We start from the raw sequence: 22,767 nt of genomic DNA, 5'->3' as shown, positions 1-22,767 counted from the left end.
CAAGAAGCACGTCAGGTGGTCTGGTATTCCCATCTCCTTCAGAATTTTCCACATTTTATTGTGATCCACACAGTCAAAGGCTTTGGCATAGTCAATAAAGCAGAAATAGATGTTTTTCTGAAACTCTCTTGCTTTTTTGATGATCCAGCGGATGTTGGCAATTTGATCTCTGATTCCTCTGCCTTTTCTAAAACCAGCTTGAACATTTGGAAGTTCATGGTTCATGTATTACTGAAGCCTGGCATGGAGAATTTTGATCATTACTTTACTAGCATGTGAGATGAGTGCAGTTGTGCAGTAGTTTGAGCATTCTTTGGCATTGCCTTTCTTTGGGATTGGACACATGCATTTTTACCAGGTTTATGTAATTTTATCAAAGGGCCTCATTTTCCCCAGGAAGATGTTCCCAAGAAATAGCAGCTCAAGAACAATTATGCTGCACTGAGTATTTTATATGCATTAGCCAACTTATCCATCACAACAACTTAATATTCTAGCTAATTTTAGTCATGTTTTACAGATGAGAAAATGACTTCATTAGAGAAATTAAGTAATGATCCAGAGGTCATAAGAACCAAGACCTGAGCCCAGGCTATCTGACTTCAGAGCCTTAATGTTTCTCTTTACTGCCTGAAAAGATAAACCCTCCTCCGGAGACAGAGACTGAGCTGATACACAGCATACTGCCATGCTTCTTGCCACTGTGCTCATTTGTGACAAATCCAGACGTGGCAATGCCTTGGCCAAGTTGTTAACCTCTCTGTGCCTGGTCTCCTTATCTGTAAAATAGAAATAATAAGAGTAGCTAGGTGATCAAGAGTTATTGTGAGGATTATGACATAAGGCATGTTACCTGAACTGACTTAATGTCTAAGTTCTCAGCTGCCACCTATTAGTGAGGTGTGGTGCCCTCTATATCCCACTCTCTCTAGTTAAGGTAATTTTATCACAGCCCACAGTTAGGGGGCTTCCTAACTGTGGCTCAGACAGTATAAGAATCTGCAATGCCAGAGACCCAGATTTGATCTCTGAGTCGGGAAGATCTCCTGGAGGAGGGAATGGCTACCCACTCCAGTATTCTTGCCTGGAGAATTCCATGAACAGAGGAGGCTACAGTCCATGGGGTCACAAAGAGTCAGACATGACTGAGTGACTAACAGTGCATTTGGATAAGGTCAATTTGATATACTTCATGGACTGCCAACCTTATTAATTCCTTCCTGCAATTATCTGCATAATCATAAGTCATAAGGCACATTTCCTAGCATTTTGTCTTATTTAATTATACCAAAACCCTTGATATGGGCAGATGGGGACTGAAGGCCTGTCAAGTGACTTGGTCACAGCCATACTTCCAGTCTATTTGTCCCATACTCATCTGGGTTGACACCTGCCTTTATTATACTCTATATGCTCACTCATTCTAGTTGTGTCCTGAGAAGGTCACATTTAGGATGGTGACCGTGCTGCTGAGGTGTTCATCTGGCATTATCCATGCCTCTTCTACTTCCCTATATGAGGCTAAATTTGGGTTTTCAGCTCAATTCAGTTGCCCTGTTTGGCTGACCACATGTTAGCAATTCTATTGCTCCTCTGATAGAGAGGGCAGAAAGCACATAGTTGGGGAGGAAGAAACACTGGATTAGGAGTCAGAGGAATTGGTATCTAGACCTGGTTCTGGCACTCTGCAGCTGTGTATGTGGTTTTGGACATGTCACTTGCTTCCTCTGGGCTTCAGTTTACTAAAGTGTAAGTAAAGACCAGATGGATACAATGAAAGTGCTGAGGCAGAAAGAATAATCCCTCCTTTTCCCTCCAAAAACTTTGTTTCCCAGTTCTTCAGTCACACCTGGATTTAGCTCTCCTGCAGAAAGAAGAAGACAGGAATTTATCTTCTCCTTCTCTCACTATGTCCCTCTTTCTATGGAACAGAGGGGCTGTTCCATGGATGGGCCCAATGCATCAGGAAAATAGCAGATACGTTTTTTAAAAGTATGGACAGAAAGTGGAGACAAAGTCATTGTATAAATTAGCAGAAGTTCTAAGATCTGAATAAGAAGTCAATAATAAATCGAACCTGCGTCTCTTAAGTCTCCTGTGCTGGCAGGCAGGTTCTTTACCACTAGTACCACCTGGGAAGCCCAATAATTCTGAAGTAAATAAGAATAATAAGGAGTAAATGACAATGGGATAAAGGTCTTGTTTTAATGCTTAAAATAGTGGTTCTCAACTGCGGATGCCCACCCCCAGGGGATACTTGGCAATACCTGGAGACATTTTTGGTTGGTGCAACTGGCTAGGGGTGAGGACTAGGGCAGTCAGCTACTGGTATCTAGTGGGTTGAGGCCAAGGATGCTACTAAACAGCCTGCTCAGGACAACTGCTCATAACAAAGAATTATCTCCCTGTACTAGTTTTCTAGTGCTGCTATAACAAATACCATAGTCCGATTGTTTTAAACAACACAAATTTACTTTCTCATGATTGTAGGTTTGAAGTCTAAAATCAAAGGGTTTTTTTTTTTTTTTTTTTTTTTTGGTGGGGGGGAGGGCAGGGAATGGGGACTGAGGGCTGGGATTTGGTTTCTTCTAAGGCCTCTCTCCTTAACTTGCAATGACTGCCTTCTCCCTGTGTCTTCACATGATCTTCCGTCTATGTATATATCTTAATCTCCTCTTCTAATAAAGATACCAGTCATTGGTCCAGTGGCTAACACTTCACACTCCCAATGCAAGAGGCCCAGGTTCAATCCGTGGTTGGAGAACCAAGATCCAAGATGCCACAACTAAAGACCTGACCCAGCTAAATAAATAATTTTTTAAAAAATGATACCAGTCATATTAGATTGGACCCACCTTAATGACCTTATTTTAATTTAACTACATCTTTAAAGACTTTTTTGGGCTTCCCAGGTGGCACTAGTGGTAAAGAACCCACCTGCCAATGCAGAAACATAAGAGACGTGGGTTCAGTCCCTGGTCAGGAGGATTTCCTGGAGGAGGGCATGGAAGCCCACTCCAGTATTCTTGCCTGGAGAATCCCATGGACAGAGGAGCCTGCCAGGCTGCAGTCCATAGGGTCACACAGAGTCAAACACAACTGAAGTGACTTAGCACACAAAGAACTATTTATGTCCAAACGGGATAGCTCACATTATGAGGTACTGGAGGTTAAGACTTCAATATGATTTCTTTTGGAGAGATACAATTCAGCCTTTAATGTAGCCCCCAAAGTCAATAGTGCCAAGGGTAAAGATACCCTGCAAAACATTATTTACCAGATAACTGGTAAATATTCGAGTAGGATGGTAAACTTTTTGTTAAAATTAAAGGCTTTTTAAATTTCTCTAATGGCTGAGCTTGAAATTCCTCCTTTGATGTATTTTTGATGCCTCCTCTGTTGATGTTACTACCACTCTGTCTTCTCTTTAGACTGGAACCCATCGGTGCAGCTGCCAGTAAGGAGTACTCCCTGGAGAAAAACTTGGAGAAAATGAAGTTAGACTGGGTTAACATGACGTTCAACTTTGTGAAGTACAGGGACACTGTGAGTCTCAGTCCAACAGTTCAGCCCCCTGAGAGCAGCCCATTTATTATGTAGTAAATTACAGAAGGGATTCATTTCAAAATTGCAAGAGAACTCAAGGAAGAAGGATCTCTAATCTGTCTTAAAATTTTTTCTTGATACATATTTGACATGTAACACTTGTAAGTTTAAAGTATACAACGTGTTGATTTAATACTTTTATGTATTGCACTGATTACCATCCAATATGATTACCATTAACACCCCTATCATGTCACATGCCTATCCTTTCCTTTTTGTGGTAAGATAATTAAGGTCTAGTCTTAGCAGCTTTGAAGTCTCTGGACCACATTTTGAAGAGCAAGGCTGTACACTTTCTTTTCACTGGCGCTTCTAGAAAATATATAAGTTCATAGAGTGCATAAACCTGAAGGGTTTGCTCAGCCATCTTCAGAGGCTGGCTTGCTCTTGGGGTGAGCCATGGGAAGGAGGGCTTGCTGCTTAGGTGAGGCAACAGGCAGAAACTCATACACTGCAGGTCATCAGCTGTTTAAGCAGTGCTTCTCAACTCTGGTACTCTTTCTGGTCACTCAATTCCAATGTGCGTGTGTTGGGAGTGGCTGGGGAGGGTTCCCACACTACCATGCGGTATATGACACCAGCTGGGTGCCTTACAACTTAATTCAATTGTAAGTAGACACTATCTACCCAGAGATTCCATACGTTAAGACTACAAGACTGCCAGTTCCCCTCACCCCTGACTTCAGATGCCAGTCTCAAGCCCAGGTTATCTCCTGTGCTTCTGACCGACCAGCTGAAGATTGGAAGTCCCTCCTTGGGACCTTCATTTAATTTGTTAGAACTCAGAGACAGTTTACTTAATAGATTACTGGATTATTATAAAAGGATATAGGACCCAGAAACAGCTAGATGGAATAACTGGGCAAGGTATGGGGAAGTGGTGTGGCACTTCCGTGCTCTTTCTGAGCATGCCACTCACCCAAATCTCATGTTCACCAACTCAGAAGCTCTCTGACCCCTCTCCTTTTGAGTTTTTACAAAGTCTTCATTACTTTGGCATAATTGACCAAATCATTGGCCATTGGTAATTGAACTCAGTCTCCATCCCCGTTCCCCTGCCAAGAGACAGGTTGGTAGACTAAAAGTTCCAACCCTCTAATCACAGGGCTGACTCTCCTGACAACCAACTCCTCACCTTAGATGTGGTACAAAAGCCACCTCATTAAGAAAACCAAATCTCTGTCATCCCTTAGGAAATTCCAGGGGTTTTAGGAGCTGTGCCAACAACAGGGACAGAGGCAAAATATCTGCCTTACTATAAATCACAGCATCACTCTGGCTTGGGATTCTGTATTTTTAAGGCACCCCTGACTTTTCTAAAGTGCAGTGTGGGTTGAGAACTAAAACCCTAAAGGCTCTCATACTTCCCCCTCTCCAGGCTACATGTCATCCTTTGTGACTTCTTTTCCTCTTTCTCTCAATGCTGTGATTTCACTTGATTAACAATTGTAGACAAGTCAATGGAAGGGAGAACTGGGGGCCTCTCCCAGCAAGACCAGGACAAAAGGTGTTACGTGACCTGATTGGATTGGATAGTTAGAGGCTTTGGGACTGAGTTGAGGAGTTAAGCTGAGGAACCTGATAACAGCTCAGTTACTTCTGGCCAGTCTTCAGAGTTTTTGATTGAATATAGACAATGGTCAACAGCCAAATGAGAATCAAGGTACCACTTTATTAAATAGCTGGACATACCTCCCACTACAGAGCTACTGGTAAAAGGTGGATGAGAGAATATATTCTAGCTCCAAATTAACCACCCAGATGTAAGCCTGAAGGAAGTGAAAACAGACTAAGACCAGACCTACCACAGGGGGACAGCCCCTATCAGCTTGCTTGCTACATAGCCCAAGAAGAAAAGTCCATGTACAAGGGCTAACTTTTAAGGCATAGTAACTCTAACTACTAGTAAAATACGCCAAATAATTATTTAGTCAGAGGTTCCCAAACTTTCTTGGTTCATGGTGCTGTTGGTATCTGAGTACTTTTACAAGACCAGTGCTCTAACCACTGAGCTATGGAGCCTCCTTGCTAATCTGAGTACTTTTAAAATGATTCCCTTCCCCAGTCCAAAAGAAATACTTAACAACTTTGCTTATGAAGTAACTTAGTTCAGACAACTTAAACATTTGTGCCCCATCAACTTAATAACTGAAAAAAGTACATATAAATTAAAAGAAAATATTTGTATTTTACTTGAAAATAACTGAAGTTGTTTGCTGTAGTGCCCTGGGGCACATGGTTTGGGAATCAAACCTAATCTAAGCAGATTAGCAGTTGATTCTACCTGAGGGAGCCAGGAAAACAAGTGAACAGAAAATCAGAAACACAGAGAAGAAGACAGAACTTTTTCTCCCCCAGGCAGCTGATACTAGTTGCAGATCTAAGTTTGGACCATATTTGATTTCTGCAAAGGAGGCAGAAAAGTCTTTAAGAATATTTTCAAAGTAGAAAATAGAAAACTGTCTCTCCTATAAGACATAGTGTCCCAGAGAGGTGGAGATGTGAGCTGTTAGTCCTTTGGGGATCAGAATGAAAAGTTGTGGGAAAGAGGTCTTGTGATTTTAACAGGGTGGGTCATTTTTATTTGCAGGATACAAGCATCTTGTGTGCAGTTGATGACATTCAACTGTTACTTGATGATCACGTGATAAAAACCCAGACCATGTGTGGCTCTCCATTTGTCAAACCAATAGAAACTGAATGCCGGGTAAGAGGAAATGAGATTGAATATTTTGTGTTGGCCCATTAGCTCTGGGTTTCTTGGAGGAGCAGAATATTTTTGTTTTGTTTTTACTTTTTGGCCATACCATGAGGCATGTAGAATGTTAGCTCCCCAACCAGGGATCTAACCCATGCCCCCTGTAGTGGAAGCGTGGAGTCTTAACCACTGGACTGCAAGGAAGTCCTAAAAGATGTTTAACTTCAATTAAAAAGAAAACCCACTTTCTCTTGATAAAAAGCAGCAACAACAAAAGACTGAAAGTATTAGTCACTCAGTCGTGTCCGACTTGTGATCCCATGAACTGTAGCCCAACCAGGCTCCTCTGTCCATGGAATTCTCTAGGCAAGAATACTGAAGTGAGTTGCCATTTCCTTCTCCAGGGGATATTCCCCACCCAGGGACTGAACCTGGATCTCCCACGTTGTAGGCAGACTCTTTACCAAGTAAGCCACCAGGAAAGCTTATAAAGGCTGAAAGCAATAACCAAGTAAGCCTTTGTAACAGTCTGGCAGTCTGAGCTTTTGCAACAGTCTGCTAAAAGAGAAGATAAGTGTTTTGAGTGCACCAAACAAAAATACTTTTGGAAGGTATCTTATCGGTTTTCGAAATCTAGAATGTACACCACTGGAGGTTAGCCTCCTTTGATCACTGTTTATAGAAGTGGAATAGGCTAAGGACATAGCCTCGAGTCAAACTGTCTGTGTTCAAATTCTGACTCTGTCCCTTATTGGCTGTGTGACTTTGGACCAGTTACTTGAATATGTCAGTTTCTGCATCTGTAAAGGAAGTTTTATAATAATGTCTCCCTTGTGAATCTGTTGGATTAAATTGGTTTTCACATACATAAAGCACTTGGACCATCATTTGGCACAGAGTAAGCCTTAAAACTATTATCGTTATTGTTGCTTTTTAAAATGACCCTGAAAATCGGGATTTTTTAAATTCCTTTTTAGGCTTTTTTTATTATTATTATTATTCCTTTTTAAACTTTTAAAAAAATTATTCCTTGTTTTTTTTTATTATTCTTTTTATTATTCCTGTTTTTTTTTTTATTATTCCTTAATAAGTTAAGGTGAACCCTAACTTTTTAACTATCTCTTTCAGGATGCTTTCCAGTGTAAATTTTTTAAAAAAGCTTGTAGCAGAGCTGATGATTTCAGTTAATTAGCAGCATTGTTGTTGTTGTTGTGATTATTCCACTAGGAACTCTGTAAGGATAAGGAATCTTGTTGTTTCTTTCATTGCTGTATCCACTTAGCCTAGAAGAGTGACCAGGACATAGGGGTCACTCAGTAAGTATTTGTGGAACAAATGAATGACTGAATAAGTTAATGAATGCATCCATTTGTTTAGCCAGTGGGTCCGTGATGCATAGTGGCGTGTTAATGATTCCGATGTGAAATGCTAAATTTGCAGAAATGGGAAGAAAAGCTAGTTCGTGTGCAGGAAATTTTGGATGCCTGGTTAAAGTGCCAAGTCACTTGGCTGTACCTGGAACCAATCTTCAGTTCAGAGGACATCATAGCCCAGATGCCAGAAGAGGGCAGGAAATTTGCCATCGTTGATAATTACTGGAAATCACTTATGTCCCAAGCTGTGAGTTTTCACTCCCTAGCATATCTCACCATCGGGAATGTGGGATGCCATGTAGATGTTCCTCATTATACAATCCTATCATGTCCCTTGAAATCTAAAAGTAAACTAGATTTTACCTAAGCTGATTTTTGCAAATTCATTATCTTTATAATTTTTAAATTTCTGGTTATTATTAAAAATTCAAACATGGGAATAGGAAATATTAAAATTAGTGACCTTTTGAAGTCCCAACTTCGTAGAGTTAACTATTTAAATTTGGATAACTTAGCTCCCATTCCTCATGAGATATAAGACTTTATTTGTTACAGGATAATGTAATAAAACTTATAAATTGAGAATAATTTTAGAATTCAAATAATTCGCTATATTCAGTTACTCAGTTATTTAACAAATGTTCAAGGGGCCAGAGCAGACTAGTATAGAATATCATGGTCTGAATTCCACAATCCCAGTAATAAAAATATAATTGTCTTTGTTGCTTTTAGGTGCTCAACCCCACCCCATTAAGTCATGACCAGAGCAAAAGGGTATTGTTATGAGCTGTCACCCTTGTGGGATTAGGAGGTGATTAGGCTAGGAGGGTCATTAATTGATGCACTAGTCACACACTCGTTACAGTAATCAGTCTCAGAATCTGGGAACCCCTTGATGATTATCACCTTTTTATGGAACCCAGGTGAAAGATACCAGGGTTTTGATGGCAGCGGACCAGCCACGGATGGCTGAGAGACTTCAAGAAGCCAACCTTCTGTTGGAGGACATCCAGAAAGGCCTGAATGATTACTTGGAGAAGAAGAGACTATTTTTTCCCAGGTATCTAATATTCTCTTGTTTGAATTTGCCCTCTTGACCCATATATTGGTAAAATTACATTTTTTTTATACTGAGAGTTGGCTTCTACTCATCTATTCCACGAGCTTCTTTGATGGCTCAGTCGGTAAAGAATCCACCTGCAGTGTGGATACCTGGGTTCAATCTCTGGGTTGGGAAGATCTCCTGGAGGAGGGCATGGCAACTCACTTCAGTATTCTTGCCTGGAGAATTCCCATGGACAGAGGAACCTGCCTGGCTACCATCCATAGTGTCACAAAGAGTTGGATACAACTGAGCGACTAAGCACACACACACATCTATTTCATATTCTCTAGAGGTTTTCCATTCCCCAAGAGACAGCTCTCAGGGGTAAGGCATGTCTTCATAGTCACCATTTAAAGTGAGGTTGAATGGACACCGGGATTCCCTGGTGGCTCAGATGGTAAAGCATCTGCCTGCAATGTAGGAGACCTGGGTTCGATCCCCAGGTTGGGAAGATCCCCTGGAGAAGGACTCCAGTCCTCTTGGCTAGAAAATTTCATGGATGGAGGAGCCTGGTGGGCTACAGTCCATGGGGTCGCAAAGAGTTGGACGCGACTGAGCAACTTCACTTTTGAATGGACACCAGTGGAGCCATTGTGGTCATACACCCAACTAGGGGGATGTAGTGCTCAAAAGCCTGGACTTGGGAGTTAAGCAGACCTCAGTTTGAGTCATTAGCCACATATGGCTATCCAGCACTTGAAATGTGGCTACTGTAACTCAGACAGTAAAATTTTAGTTTATTTAGTATTAATTTTTTAAAGGTAAATAGCCACATTTGGGTAAGGGCTTTAGTGTTGGATAACACAAATATAGCACACATAGTGAAAAAAACCTTGACTTGGAAGCACAAAACTTTAAGAGGAAACCTCTGAAATATGAGCTTCCAATCATATACCCACTAATGTTTTTCCTAATAAAAATATGAATAATAGCCAACATTAATACAGTATTTACCATATGCCTGGTCACCACTTTAAGTGCTTACACATATTACCTGATGTAGCCCTTACAATAATCCTATGAAGTTGCTAACATTGTTTTTACCCCAGTTTTACAAATGAGGAAATAAAACTTGCTGAAAAGCATAAGACTGGTAAATGGACAAATTCAAGTAGTCTGGATAAGACACTCAGTTATTTAAATTCTCTGAGCTTCATCTTCTCCCTAAGTTAATTAGCTACCTACACAAAATATCAGTATTTCTTTGTGTATTTTTATGGAATAAAAGTAAGCACTCTCAGAAAAGACTTTGAAAATGTTCTTGATAGTCACATGTTTTAAATGAATTTTATCTTGAAAATACAGAGTGCTAAATAATATTTTTAGTTTTAAATTATACAAATATACTAATTATTACTCTTATGGCCATTGAGCCTTATTCATTATCACACATGATGAATCCATAGAGATCACCTATTTGAATTTCACTTGGGAGTGGGAGAAATTGACATCCTAATTAGATAAGTTAGTCAACCAGCCAACAAATAATTATTGAGTTATTCCTATCCATTCGGGGGCTTCCCTGGAAGCTCAGATGGTAAAGCGTCTGCCTACAATGTGGGAGATCCAGGTTCGATCCCTGGGTCAGGAAGATCCCCTGGAGAAGGAAATGGCAACCCACTCCAGTACTCTTGCCTGGAAAATCCCATGGACCGAGGAGCCTGGTAGGCTATAGTCCATGGGGTCGCAAAGAGTTGGACATGACTGAGAGACTTCAATCAATTCAATTATCCATTCAATATTACAGTTACAGTGTGTTAATTTGCTTTGCTGCATAACAAGCACCTCCAAACTTAGAAGTTTAAAACAGCAACTGTTTACTGAGCTCACAATTCTGTGAGTTGGAAAACTAGGCAGAGCTCAGCTGGGTAGTTCCTCTGGTCTCATCAGGGCTCACTCATGTTGACCGCAGTCAACTGGCAGTCCGTGGCCTCAATCATTTGTCTAGTGGCTAGCTTCCTGTTGACCAGGGCAGCAAGGATAATTGGGCCAAATGTCTTTCAACCTCCAGAAGGCTAGCCTGGGTTTATTCATATGGTGATGGTTGCAGTGTTCCCAAGAGCAGCAAGAGTTGAAACTTCAAGGCCTCTTGATGTCTAAGCTTGAAACTAGTGCAAATTCACATCTTCCAAAATCTATTGGCCAAAGCAGGACTCAGCCAGCCAAGTTTCAAGAGATGTGAAAACAGACTTCATCTCTTGAACAAAGAAGTTACGAATATTGTGGCCTTTTTGTAGATAGTGAAGGATAGAAAAGTCTGGTATGCTGCAGCCCATAGGGTCACAGAGGGTTGGACATGACATAGCAACTGAACAACAATACATACAGTGAAAACTGTCCTTATATGACCTTTCCATTACTGAACTTAAAACCTAGTGGTTACTGTAGAGGTTAATCCCTAGCACATTTTCTGAAAGTTTTCTGTCCCTGCCTTTAAGGTCTAAGCAAGAGAGTAAAGCTATCTTATTATCTCTAATATAAAACATGATAAAGCCCTCTGCACATAAATAGGCTCATTATTAATGTGCACTTATTTTTCCACCTGTAACATTTTCTGAGAATAAGGAAAGATAAGGAAGTTTTCTTTCCTCCTGCCTAGTAGTTCTCACCACTGATTGCACATTAGAGTCAGCAGGGATTTTTAAAAATATAAGATCCCAGATCAGTATTGGAATCTCTGGGCAGTGGAACCTTGGCATTGAAACTTTTTCCCCCTAAGCTCTGCAGATGATTCTAAGCTGTAGACAAGGTTAAGAACCACTGCTCTGTTTAGATGTCTTTCAACTGATACCAACTCCTCACCCACAGCCATATAAAATCCACGTATACCAGTTTTCATCTTTTTCTTTTTTTTTTTGCTCTGAGTCAAAATGGTCTCCAGTCTCTATGCCCTAGATGAAAAATGGTGAAGGGGAGTTGGCCTTAGATAAGGCCCTAGAAGTAACTGGTGTTCACTAGAGTGTCATCTACCTGTTGGGGAGTATCATTTTTGTTGGGAATTTGTTGGGAAGCTCTTAGAAGAGATTCCAGTAACCATCTTGCTTTGCTTTGAAATAGGTTCTTCTTCCTATCAAATGATGAGCTGCTGGAGATATTGTCAGAGACAAAGGACCCTCTCCGGGTGCAGCCACACTTGAAGAAGTGCTTTGAAGGAATTGCCAAGCTGGAGTTTACAGACAGTCTGGAGATTGTGGGCATGATCAGCTCAGAAAAAGAAATCGTTCCATTCAAACAGAAAATCTACCCAGTTCAAGCCAAAGTAATTCCATTTACCCATTTTTTATTTCTTTTCTTTATAACAGCAAAACAGAGAGAAGCAGATTATATGTTGGTTAAGCATTTAGACTCTGGTTTCAGACTGAGTATGGAACATCTAGATTCCACAGCTTGATGATGGGGTAACTTTGGGGATTCCCTGATGGTTCAGCAGATAATGAATCTGCCAGCAATACAAGAGACACAGGAGATGTGGGTTTGATCCCTGGATCAGGAAGATCCTCTGGAGAAGGAAATGGCAACCAGTCCAGTGTTCTTGCCTGAAAAATCCCCTGGGCATAGGAGCCTGGTGGTCTACAGGTCAATGGGTCGCAGAGTCAGACTTGACTGAGTGACTAAGCACACAGCACAGCAGACTTTGGGGAACTAATCTTTTTGGGTCTGCTTGTTCATCTCTAAGATGGAGATTATACTGCAATTCACATGGCACCCTAAATTTGTGGAAACATTTCAATAAAACTTGATGTGGAGACAGTAGCAGGAGCCAGATCCAAACAACTAATACTGTTTAAATCCCCATGAGCAGATCCAAATTCAAAGAGATCCAATCAGATCAATAAACTGTTCAGTAGGGGCAGGTATTTTTAAAGGTCAATAATACATCATGGATTTAACGCCATTTAGCTCACATTTTTTATACATGTGCCCTTATAAAATGTAAGTTACTTCCACTCTTGCTGAACTTGACAGTACCTCACAGTAGAAATAGACTAGCATTCTTGGCCTTGCTTGGTAGACCATTTTTGCCACCCACACATTTAAGTTTCAGCAACTAGGAATCACACCTTAGAACCAAACACCAGCTAGCTTACAAGCACTTGAAGTCAGCAAGTAGAGTTACCTGAAATTCTAACACTGAATAATGTGCTGCACATTCTAATTACTTGTAGAGATTTAAAAAAATCCATTTGCCCTGGTTGCGTCCCATACCAATCAAATCAGAATGTCTGGGAGTGGGGTTCAGGAATCCATAATTTTTAAAGAACTCCAGATGATTCCAGTGCTCAGCCAAGTTTGAGGACTGCTGGAATAATGCAAGAATTAAAACTGTTCAATTAGAAATGAACAATTTATTTTATGAACTTGTCTACTAAAAAAAATGTACCACCTAAAAGTTGGGTTCTGTTTTATTCAGCGTACATTCTCAGGATGTCAAGTTAGGGAGACAGCATCTCAAGTAAGCCTGAGAAAACTGCTGGAGGTTGGAGGGGAGCCAAGAGATTTAGGAGTTTTGCAACTTCCAAATGTCAGAAGATTATTGTTAATGAAAGAAAACCAGATATCACAAGTTAAGGAATTTAGTGCTTTTTTATGTATGAGAAGATGTAAGAGTCTGTGCTCACTGAAATCAGTCCTTTGATATCCACCTCAGCTGTCTGGGGCCAGTATCCTGTGTTTTCACATCCTGAGTTTCCTCAAGCTGCACCCTTGGAGGTGACTGCAGCTTATAGGCAGGTATTCTTTGCCTCCTTCCTGAGTTCCCTCAGGGCTCACCTTCAGGGGACACGGGGTGGCTGCAATTGCTGGTGGCTGCAACTTCTTTTATTTAGTGACATGACAGGCAATGTCTTATTTCTCAATGTGAAGTATAAATGTGTCAGTTGTCTCCTAAGAAGCTGTCTTTCAGAAAATGTGAAAGAAATGTGTCTTAAAAAGTCTCTATTGTCCCTTTTTTGAATCATACACTTCTGAGAATACAGTAAATAAGTGTAACCAATAGTTAAAGAATATTGGCTTGAAGGTGTAACAAACCTTTGGCCTCCCTCCAGCCCTTTGCTGAGAGAAAGCTGGCTTCTGCCCATGGTCCCTCCCGCCAGGCTTGGTTAACTGTCACTGCCTCTTTGTCTGTCTCAACCTGCAGGGCATGGTGGAAAAATGGCTCCAGCAGGTGGAACAGATGATGCTTGCCAGTATGCAGGAAGTTATTAAACTTGGGATTGAAGCATATGTCCAGGTAAATGAAAACTGAGATACACATGCCAGGGCGTTGGTACACCAAGAAAAATTTGGGGGACAAGGTTAAATGGAAGCCTGTCTTCCACTAAAACCCATCCCTCTCCTGATAAGTAACACCTGACCCCTCTGTGCCTCTTTTTTTTTTTTCCCTATAAATCCTGGGGCAGTATATATAATTCTGAACATGAAAGGTTTACAGTTATAAGCAACCCATACCAGTCTATCCTATGAGCCAGAACCCTTTGATTGCTGTGGGCCAGTCCTTTCTGTGAAAATAATTGATGGCAAGAGGTTTATTTAGAGCCCCTCCCCAATTAGGCATCCCCTCCCCTAGGTTTTTCATTAACATTACACGTGCCCTGTTTACTTTAAAAAATTGCATAATGTGAAAATTGCAAGTTAAGTTTTATTTGGGGCAACAAGAAGACTATAGTCTGGGAAACAACACTTCAGGATAGCTCTGAGAAATTGCTCCATAGAGGTAGGGGGCAGGTCAATATACATGTAATTTTGGTGAAGGGGGAATGCATGAAATCAAGCACATATTTTTTCAGGTTTCTGCTAGTCACAAGGAGCACTCATCACCGTGAAGGGTATTAGTGCTTTTCTAGATATAAGGAGATGTAAGAATTGAGCTAATAAAAATGGCTCCTGAAAATGTCTGTCTGAAAACCTGTGCTGCAAATTTTTCTCAGAGCGCAGAGTGCCTCATTTCTGCTCTCCACCCTGAACTCCTTTTAGGGGATGTTGAAAATCAGCAACTGCAGCAGCACATGATTTAATCCATATAGAGGTAGATGGCAAGTGGCGATTTATAGTTGACACCCCAAAGGGCACAACTCATTTAGCCCCCAAAACTTTAGGTGACTTGTGTAACAGAAGGCATAAGGTAAGGGAAAAGAACCTGTCACAGTTACTCTTAAGTTTAATGTTGGCAGACTAGATCTTTCAGTTCAGTTCAGTTGCTCAGTCGTGTCCAACTCTTTACGATTCCATGGACTACAGCATGCAGGCTTCCCTGTCCATCACCAACTCCTGGAGCTTGCTCAAACTCATGTCCATCCAGTCGGTGATGCCATCCAACCATCTCACCTTCTGTCGTCCCCTTCTCCTCCTTCCTTCAATCTCACCCAGTATTGGGGTCTTTTCCAGTGAGTCAGTTCTTCATATCAGATGGCCAAAGTGTTGGAGCTTCAGCTTCAGCTTCAGCATCAGCCCTTCCAATGAATATTTAGGAGTGATTTCCTTTAGGATTTAGTGGCTTGATCTCCTTGCAGTCCAAGGGACTCTCAAGAGTCTTCTCTAACAGCACAGTTCAAAAGCATTAATTCTTCAGTGCTCAGCTTTCTTTATAGTCCAACTCTCATATCCATACATGACTACTGGAAAAACCATAGCTTTGACTAGATGGACCTTTGTTGGCAAAGTAATGTCTCTGCTTTTTAGATTGCGTCTAGGTTGGTCATAGCTCTTCTTCCAAGGAGCCTCCCAGAAGGAACCTTCTGTAAGCCTCTTATCCTTATCCATCAGAGGACAGACAGAATGAAACCCACAATCACAGAAAACTAATCAAACAGATCACACAGACCATAGCCTTGTCTAACAATGAAACTATGAGTCATGCCATGTAGGGCCACCCAAGACAGATGGGTCACAGCGGAGAGTTCTGACAAAACATGGTCCACTGGAGAAGGAAATGGTAAACCACTTCATTATTCTTGCCTTGAGAACCCTGTGAACCCTTATGGAAGAAAATGAAGAAGAACTAAAGAGCCTCTTGATGAAAGTTGACAGAGGAGAGTAAAAAAGTTGACTAGATCTTTAGTCTCTTCTATTTTAAGTGTTTCTCACTTTGAGGCTCCCACCCCTACCCCCAGGACTTTTTCCACTAAAGAAAGGAATACTCAATTAACACCTTCCCACTGATGTACCCAGGACTGACACTGTTGCCTCTCTCAGTAGTATTTGTATTGTAAATGAAAAACCAAGGCCTTTGTCCCCTGATACATTATAAATCAAAAATTAAGTTAAAGCAAAATGGCTACCTGCATGAAGTTATTTCATGCAGTTGCATTTATAGCCAGACAAGGTTTTTCTGTAAAGGGCCAGATGGTAAATGATTTTCACTCTGCAGTATACACCAGTCACAACTATTTATCCTTGCCTTTGTAGTGCAAAAGCATGCTTAGATGATAGGTTCAAATGGCCTGACTGTGTTACAACCTAACCTCAGACGTGGCTCTCAAGCCATAATTTGCCTATCTGTGAATAATTTCTATCTATCTACAGAGAAGTTTAAAAAAGTTGGGGGATGTCATGGCTATGAAAATTGTGGGGCAATATTGCAATATTATCTAGCTATCAAAAAGAGTAGTTATATAAATACTTTTTAAACAACACCTTGATTATAACTATGTAAAATCCCTAGATGGGAGCATTAAAAAAATAAAAAAGAGTTATTGATTGAAAAAAGTGCACAACATTGAAAAGAGCTCCATTTCCATAGTCCTTTCTGTCTCAGCATAGGAAAAAAACTCAGCAAGAAGCAAAGTGATAGGTAAAAAGTGATTTGTTAGAATAAGATGCTTGTGAGGCTTACAAGTGGGTGGGCAAGAGGATACCATGCCCCAAGAACCTACAGGGCTAGTGTCATAATCAAAGAAAAAGTGGGTAAAGGAAGAATTTCTTTGTCTTTTTCAAGTAGACATTGTGCTTCCATCATGAGCTTCTCCTTCAAGTTGGGCAGGGGAGTTTTCTTATCCCTACGTGACCAAGCTAGCCCCACAAATTATTGTTTTTTATGCATGCAGAGAGCATGGCCTAGGGGTCGTTAACGCACTGAGTTCACTGGGAAAGATGTGGCTCTCATGCCCCCATTGTTTTATTGTTTGGGGGCATGTCTCATGCTTCTGTTGCATGGCTTTGTTGCTAAACAAGCTGCTTCATCTTGTAGTGAAGCGAACCTGCTTTCTTGCATACTCATTAACTTACAGGGGTCTCCCATATTTATTCTACTTACAATCCCCTAGTGGGATTAACTATTTAATCACCTACTTTGTCCCTGTACTCTATCCCTGTTACTGTGAGAGTTGTGAGCTAAGTTTTATTTGGGGCAAAATGAGGACTATAGCCAGAAGACAGCATTTCAGACACCTCTGAGAAACTGCTCTAAAGAGGTAAAGGAGGGAAGGTCAGTGTATATGTGATTTTGGTGAAGGGGGAGTATGTACAATCAAGCACATTATTTACAGAAGGTTTTTTCTAGTCTCATGACGGTGACTGCTAATCACAAGGAGCAGATACCACCATGAAGGATTTTAGTGTTTTTCTAAATAAGAGGATTTGCAAGAATTGGGCTCATAAAATCATCTTCTGAAAATATCTATCTAAAGACCTATTCTGCCAGTTTTTCCCAGAGCATAGAGTGACTTATTCCTGATCTCCACCCTGAGCTCCTTTTGGAAGTGTTGAAGGTCAGCAGCTGCTGCAGCTCCTAATTAATCCTTGTAGATGTAGATGGCAAGTGCCAATTTGTAGGTGATGGAATTAATGAATTGTAGGTGAGGATCTTTTTCTTTTTTATAAAATTCAGGAAAGAAGACATAAATCAATAATCCCAGAAATGTTAAGACTTGTATGTAACCTTTGAGGCTGGGGATGACTTTTGGTTTTGTTGAGGGGATAAGATCATGGTGGATATTTTAGGAAGGCAATTTAAATCACACAAGATGAACTGACCCTGCAAACTGCCTTCCTGCACTTTCCCAGGTCCCGCGTAATCAGTGGGTCTTGCAGTGGCCTGGCCAGGTGGTTATCTGTGTCTCCTCCGTCTTTTGGACCAAGGAGGTTTCCCAAGCCCTGATTGAAAAAACCCTACCGGTAAGTGAGTCTGTCATGAAGCTTATAGAGGAGATTTAAGCTAGATTATTATTTGAATGACATATAACTAGAGTGCCATTTTTCTAAAGAAAAAATAAACAGGCCCTTGGTGTCACAGAAGTCAGGGTTTTCTTCAGGACACATGTCTGGAATTAGGACTATCCTCAAGTTCTATAGTGCAGGAACTCTCACATTTCTTTCTAGATAGAAATTCTAGGCTAAAGGATCTTAACTTTTATCTGCCTTTCCTTCCAAGTGCCAACCTGGCAGAATTTCTACCAACAGAGACCTCTTCATCTTTTTCCTGTGCCAAGAAGCCACCTGGCCCTGTTTTCCTCTCTTCTTCCTCCACCATATCCCTTTTCACCACCCCCAGTCCAACACTGTCCCACCTCTAGCTTTTTCTTCAGCTTTCTCTTGAAACCATGAATACTCAGGTCCTGCCTAGCTTCAGATCCAGGCACACATATTTCCCCTTAACTCTGCCACTAATGCCTATACTTGAGAGTTCAGGACCTAGATGGACTTGAATTCAACTTCTGATACCTTCACCTGTTAGCTCTGTGACCATGGGCAAGTTGCCTAACCTGGGTCTCAGTCTCCTTGTCTATAAAATGCAAGGAGTTATACCACCACACTTCACTACTGTTGAGGGTTAAGTGAGATGCCGGTAAGTTATTCAGTGTTAAGGTCTTAGGTTATATCACAGGGAAAAGGCCATGTCTGGTTTACTCATTATTATATCTCAGGGGGTTTTTGCACTGCCAAGTAGTTGCTTGCTAAATATTTTTTGACTGAGTAAATGGTAACCCCATTCCCAACATTTTTACCATGGTGTAATTTTCTATGATTATCACATCAGATTTCCTGTTATTCCCCCTATATATGATTATCTGGGAGCCAGACTATATTTTAATTTGCTATATTTTGCTTTATACCTTAAAATTAGAACATTAGTATTTGAACAAGTTGCAATTTTTGGCAAGGGAAGCATGGGATCATGGGGGAGGGATCATGGGGGAAGTCGAGTCAGGAACAGGGTAGTAACCAGTGCCCCAGATTCCTAGCACAATAGGGCAGGAGTCCAAGAAGCAATGCGCACACCCCTCTGGGCAGCCAGGCTTGCTGAGCCTGGATAATAAAGTCGAGGAGCTGGAGGGGAGGAAAGGAGGGTCCAGAGCTTGGCCAGCAGTGGGCAATGCAGGCAGCAGATTGTCCCCAGGTTGGCCAGCAGCAGAAGCAAGGCCAGGGAGCCCTCCACTCCTGGGCATCCTCCAATCTTGGCTTCTAGCCTTCTGGAGACCCCACTCCTAGCAACTCCAGCAGGGCCTTGGCTCCGCCCCCCAGGCAGCACATCGACAGACACCCTCCAGCCTGTGCAGGTCTACACACTAAACATGGACCAGCAGTGGGACAACCAGGGCGCCAGGCATCATCCAGCTCCATGGAGTGGCTGAAGGGCATGTCCTTACTAGTCAAGGCCTGATAAAATACGGTACCTTGGAGAAAGGAATGGCAAACCACTTCAGTGTTCTTGCCTTGAGAACCCCATGAACAAAATGAAAAGGCAAAAAGATGACTCTGGAAGATAAGCACCCCCACTTCCCCGGGTCTGTAGGTGTCCAATATGCTACTAGGGAAGAGTGGAAAAACAACTCCATAAAAGAAGGAAGAGGCTGGGCCAAAGTAGAAATTTCATTCAATTGTGGATATGTCTGGGGGTGAAAGTAAAGTCCCATGCTGTAAAGAACAGTATTGCAAAGGAACCTGAACCAGGTCCCTTGACCATGAATCAAGGTAAAGTGGATTTCGTCAAGAGGGAGATGGCAAGAGTGAACATCAACATTTCAGGAATCAGTGAACTAAAATGGATGGGAATACATGAATTTAATTCAGATGACCTTTATATCTACTACGTGGGAAAGAATTCCTTAGAAGAAATGGAATACCCCTCATAGTCAACAAAAAACTCCAAAATGCAGTATTTAGATGCAGTCTCAAAAATGACAGAATGACCTCAGTTCATTTCCAACAAACCATTTAACATTATAGTAATGCAAGTTTATGCGCCAACCACTGATGCTGAAGAAGCTAAGTTAAAAAGTTCTATGAAGACCTACAAGACTAACACCAAAAAAAAGATGTCCTTTGCATCATAGGAGACTGGAATGCAAAAGTAGGGGACTGGAATGCAAAAAATGCAAGAGATACCTGGACTAACAGGCAAGATTGACCTTGGAGTACAAAATGAAGCAGGGCAAAGCTAACAGAGTTTTGCCAAGAGAACACACTGGTCATAGCAAACACTGTCTTCCAACAACACAAGAAATGACTGGACACATGGACATTACCAGATGGTCAATACCGAAATCAGATTGATTATATTCTTTGTAGCTGAAGATGGAGAAGCTCTATACAGTCAGCAAAAACACGACCGGGAGCTAACTGTGGCTTGGATCAAACTCCTTATTGCCAAATTCAGACTTAAATTGAAGAAAGTAGGTAAAACTACCAGCCATTCAGGTATAACCTAAATCAAATCCCTTACAATTATACAGTGGAGGTGACAATTAAATCAAGGAATTAGTTCTGGCAGACATAGTGCCTGAAGAACTATGGACGAAGATTCATAACATTGTATAGGAGGTGGTGACCAAAACCATCCCCAAGAAAAAGAAATACAAGAAGGCAAAGTAGTTGTCTGAGAAGGCCTTACAAATAGCTGAGAAAGAAGAGAAGGGAACGGCAAAGGAGAAAAGGAAAGATACAGAGTTCTAGAGAATAGCAAGGAGAGGTAAGAAAGCATTCTTAAGGAAACCATGAAAAGAAATAGAGGAAAGCAACAGAATGGGAAAGAGTAAAGATCTCCCCAAGAAAATTGGAGATACCAAGGGGAAATTTCATGCAAAGATGGGCACAATAAAGGACAGAAACAGCAAGGACCTAAGAGAAGGAGAAGAGAGTAAGAAGTGGCAAGAATACACAGAACTGTACAAAAAAGATTTTAATGACTCAGATAACCACAGTGGTATGGCCACTCAACTAGAGCCAGACATTCTGGAGTGTGAATTCAAGTGGTCCTTGGGAAGCATTGCTACCAACAAAGCTAGTGGAGGTGATGGAATTCCAGCTGAGCTCATTCAAATCCTAAAAGATGATGGTGTTGAAGTGCTGCACTCAATATGCCAGCAAATTTGGAAAACTCAGCAGTGGCCACAGGACTGAAAAAGATCAGTTTTCATTCAAATCCAAAAGAAAGGTGATGCCAAAGAATGTTCAAATTACTGTACAGTTGCACTCATTTCACATACTAGTAGGATTATGCACAAAATCCTTCAACCTAGGCTTCAGCAGTACATGAAGTGAGAGCTTCCAGATGTACAAGCAGGGTTTAAAAAAGGCAGAGGAACCAGAGATGAAATTGCCAATATCTGCTGGATGATAGAAAAAGCAATGCAATTCCAAAAGCAATATCTACTTCTGCATCATTGATTATGCTAAAGCTTTTGACTGTGTGGGTCACAACAAACTGTGGAAAATTCTTAAAGAGATGGGAATACCAGGCCACTTTACCTGTCTCCTGAGAAACCTGTGTGCAGGTCAGGGAGCAACACTTAGCACAGGACATGGGACAACGAACTGGTTCAAAATTGAGAAAGGAGTATGTCAAGGCTGTATATTGTCACCCTGCTTAGTTAACTTATATGCAGAGTTCATCTTGTGAAATCCCTGGCTAGATGACTGGAGTCTAGCTGGAATCAAGATTTCCGGGAGAAATATCACCAGCCCTCAGATGGGCAGATACTACTTTAACAGCAGAAAGTTGAATAGGAACTAAAAAGCCTCTTGATGAAGGTGAAAGACCAGAGTGAAAAAGCTGGCTTACAACATTCAAAAAACTAAGATCATGACATCTGTCCCTTCACTTCATGGCAAATAGATGGGGAAAAAATGGAAAGAGTGACAGACTTTACTTTTTGGGACTCCACAATCACTGCAGACAGTGACTGTGGTCATGAAATTAAAAGACACTTGCTTCTTGGAAGTAAAGCTATGGCAAATTAGACATAGCATATTAAAAAGCAGAGACATCACTTTGCCAGCAAAGGTCTGCATATCAAAGCTATGGCTTTTCCACTGGTCATGTACGGATGTGAGAGTTGGACCATAAAGAAGACTGAGCACCAAAGAATTGATGCTTTCAAATTGTGGTGTTGGAGACGACTCTTGAGAGTCTGCTGAACTGGAAGGAGATCAAAGCAGTCAACCCTGAAGGAAATTAACCCTGAATATTCTTTGGAAGGACTGATGCTGAAGCTGAAACTCCAGTACTTTGGCCACCTAATTCAAAGAGCTAGCTCATTGGAAAAGACCCTGATGTTGGGAAAGATTGAGGGCAAGAAAAGAAGGGGTGACAGAGGATGAGATGGTTGGATGGCTTCACTGACTCAATGGCCATGAGTTTGAGCAAACTCAGGGAGATAGCGAAGGACAGGGAAGCTTGGTGTGTTGCAGTCCACAGGGTCACAAAGAGTCAGACATGACTGAGTGACTGAACAACAAGCAGCTGCACTTTTTACAGATTTATTGTTCATAATTCCTAGTAGATGTGTTGCACTTTACACTTGAAAACTGCTTTCATGTAAATTTTTGAAACCTTAGGAACACTGAAAATTCTGACTTTTGCAACTGTGTGCTACAATTTCCTACCTGTAAAGAACAGAATGCTTCCCATCACACACTCAAGCTCTGGAGTACCAAGCATGCCGAATGATGTGCCGTGGCATCCTAAAGTTGTTGGTACAGAATTTCTATTCCTCCATCTATCACCGATCCATTGTTCATTTAACAAATATTTGTTTAACATCTGCAAC

General features: G+C 41.3%; 1 protein-coding gene and 1 non-coding gene across 2 annotated transcripts in view; both read left to right on the top strand.

Annotated features, from left to right (window-relative positions):
* DNAH3 (dynein axonemal heavy chain 3) overlaps positions 1-22,767 on the top strand; it is a 241,660-nt gene that overhangs the window by 75,810 nt on the left and 143,083 nt on the right. The window contains exons 21-27 of the mRNA XM_065924469.1: positions 3,432-3,546; positions 6,197-6,313; positions 7,745-7,924; positions 8,601-8,737; positions 11,840-12,041; positions 13,920-14,012; positions 17,783-17,893. Of these exons, the coding sequence (XP_065780541.1) occupies positions 3,432-3,546; positions 6,197-6,313; positions 7,745-7,924; positions 8,601-8,737; positions 11,840-12,041; positions 13,920-14,012; positions 17,783-17,893 (955 nt within the window). The remainder of the gene's footprint in view (positions 1-3,431; positions 3,547-6,196; positions 6,314-7,744; positions 7,925-8,600; positions 8,738-11,839; positions 12,042-13,919; positions 14,013-17,782; positions 17,894-22,767) is intronic.
* On the top strand, positions 9,162-9,233 carry TRNAC-GCA (transfer RNA cysteine (anticodon GCA)). Its single transcript has one exon. It is a non-coding gene; the product is annotated as a tRNA-Cys (tRNA).

The sequence above is a fragment of the Muntiacus reevesi genome, chromosome 2 (genome assembly GCF_963930625.1).
Source record: "Muntiacus reevesi chromosome 2, mMunRee1.1, whole genome shotgun sequence".
Taxonomy (NCBI): domain Eukaryota; kingdom Metazoa; phylum Chordata; class Mammalia; order Artiodactyla; family Cervidae; genus Muntiacus; species Muntiacus reevesi.
Note: the sequence above shows the minus strand (reverse complement) of the source record. Positions and strands in the feature narration are given on the sequence as shown.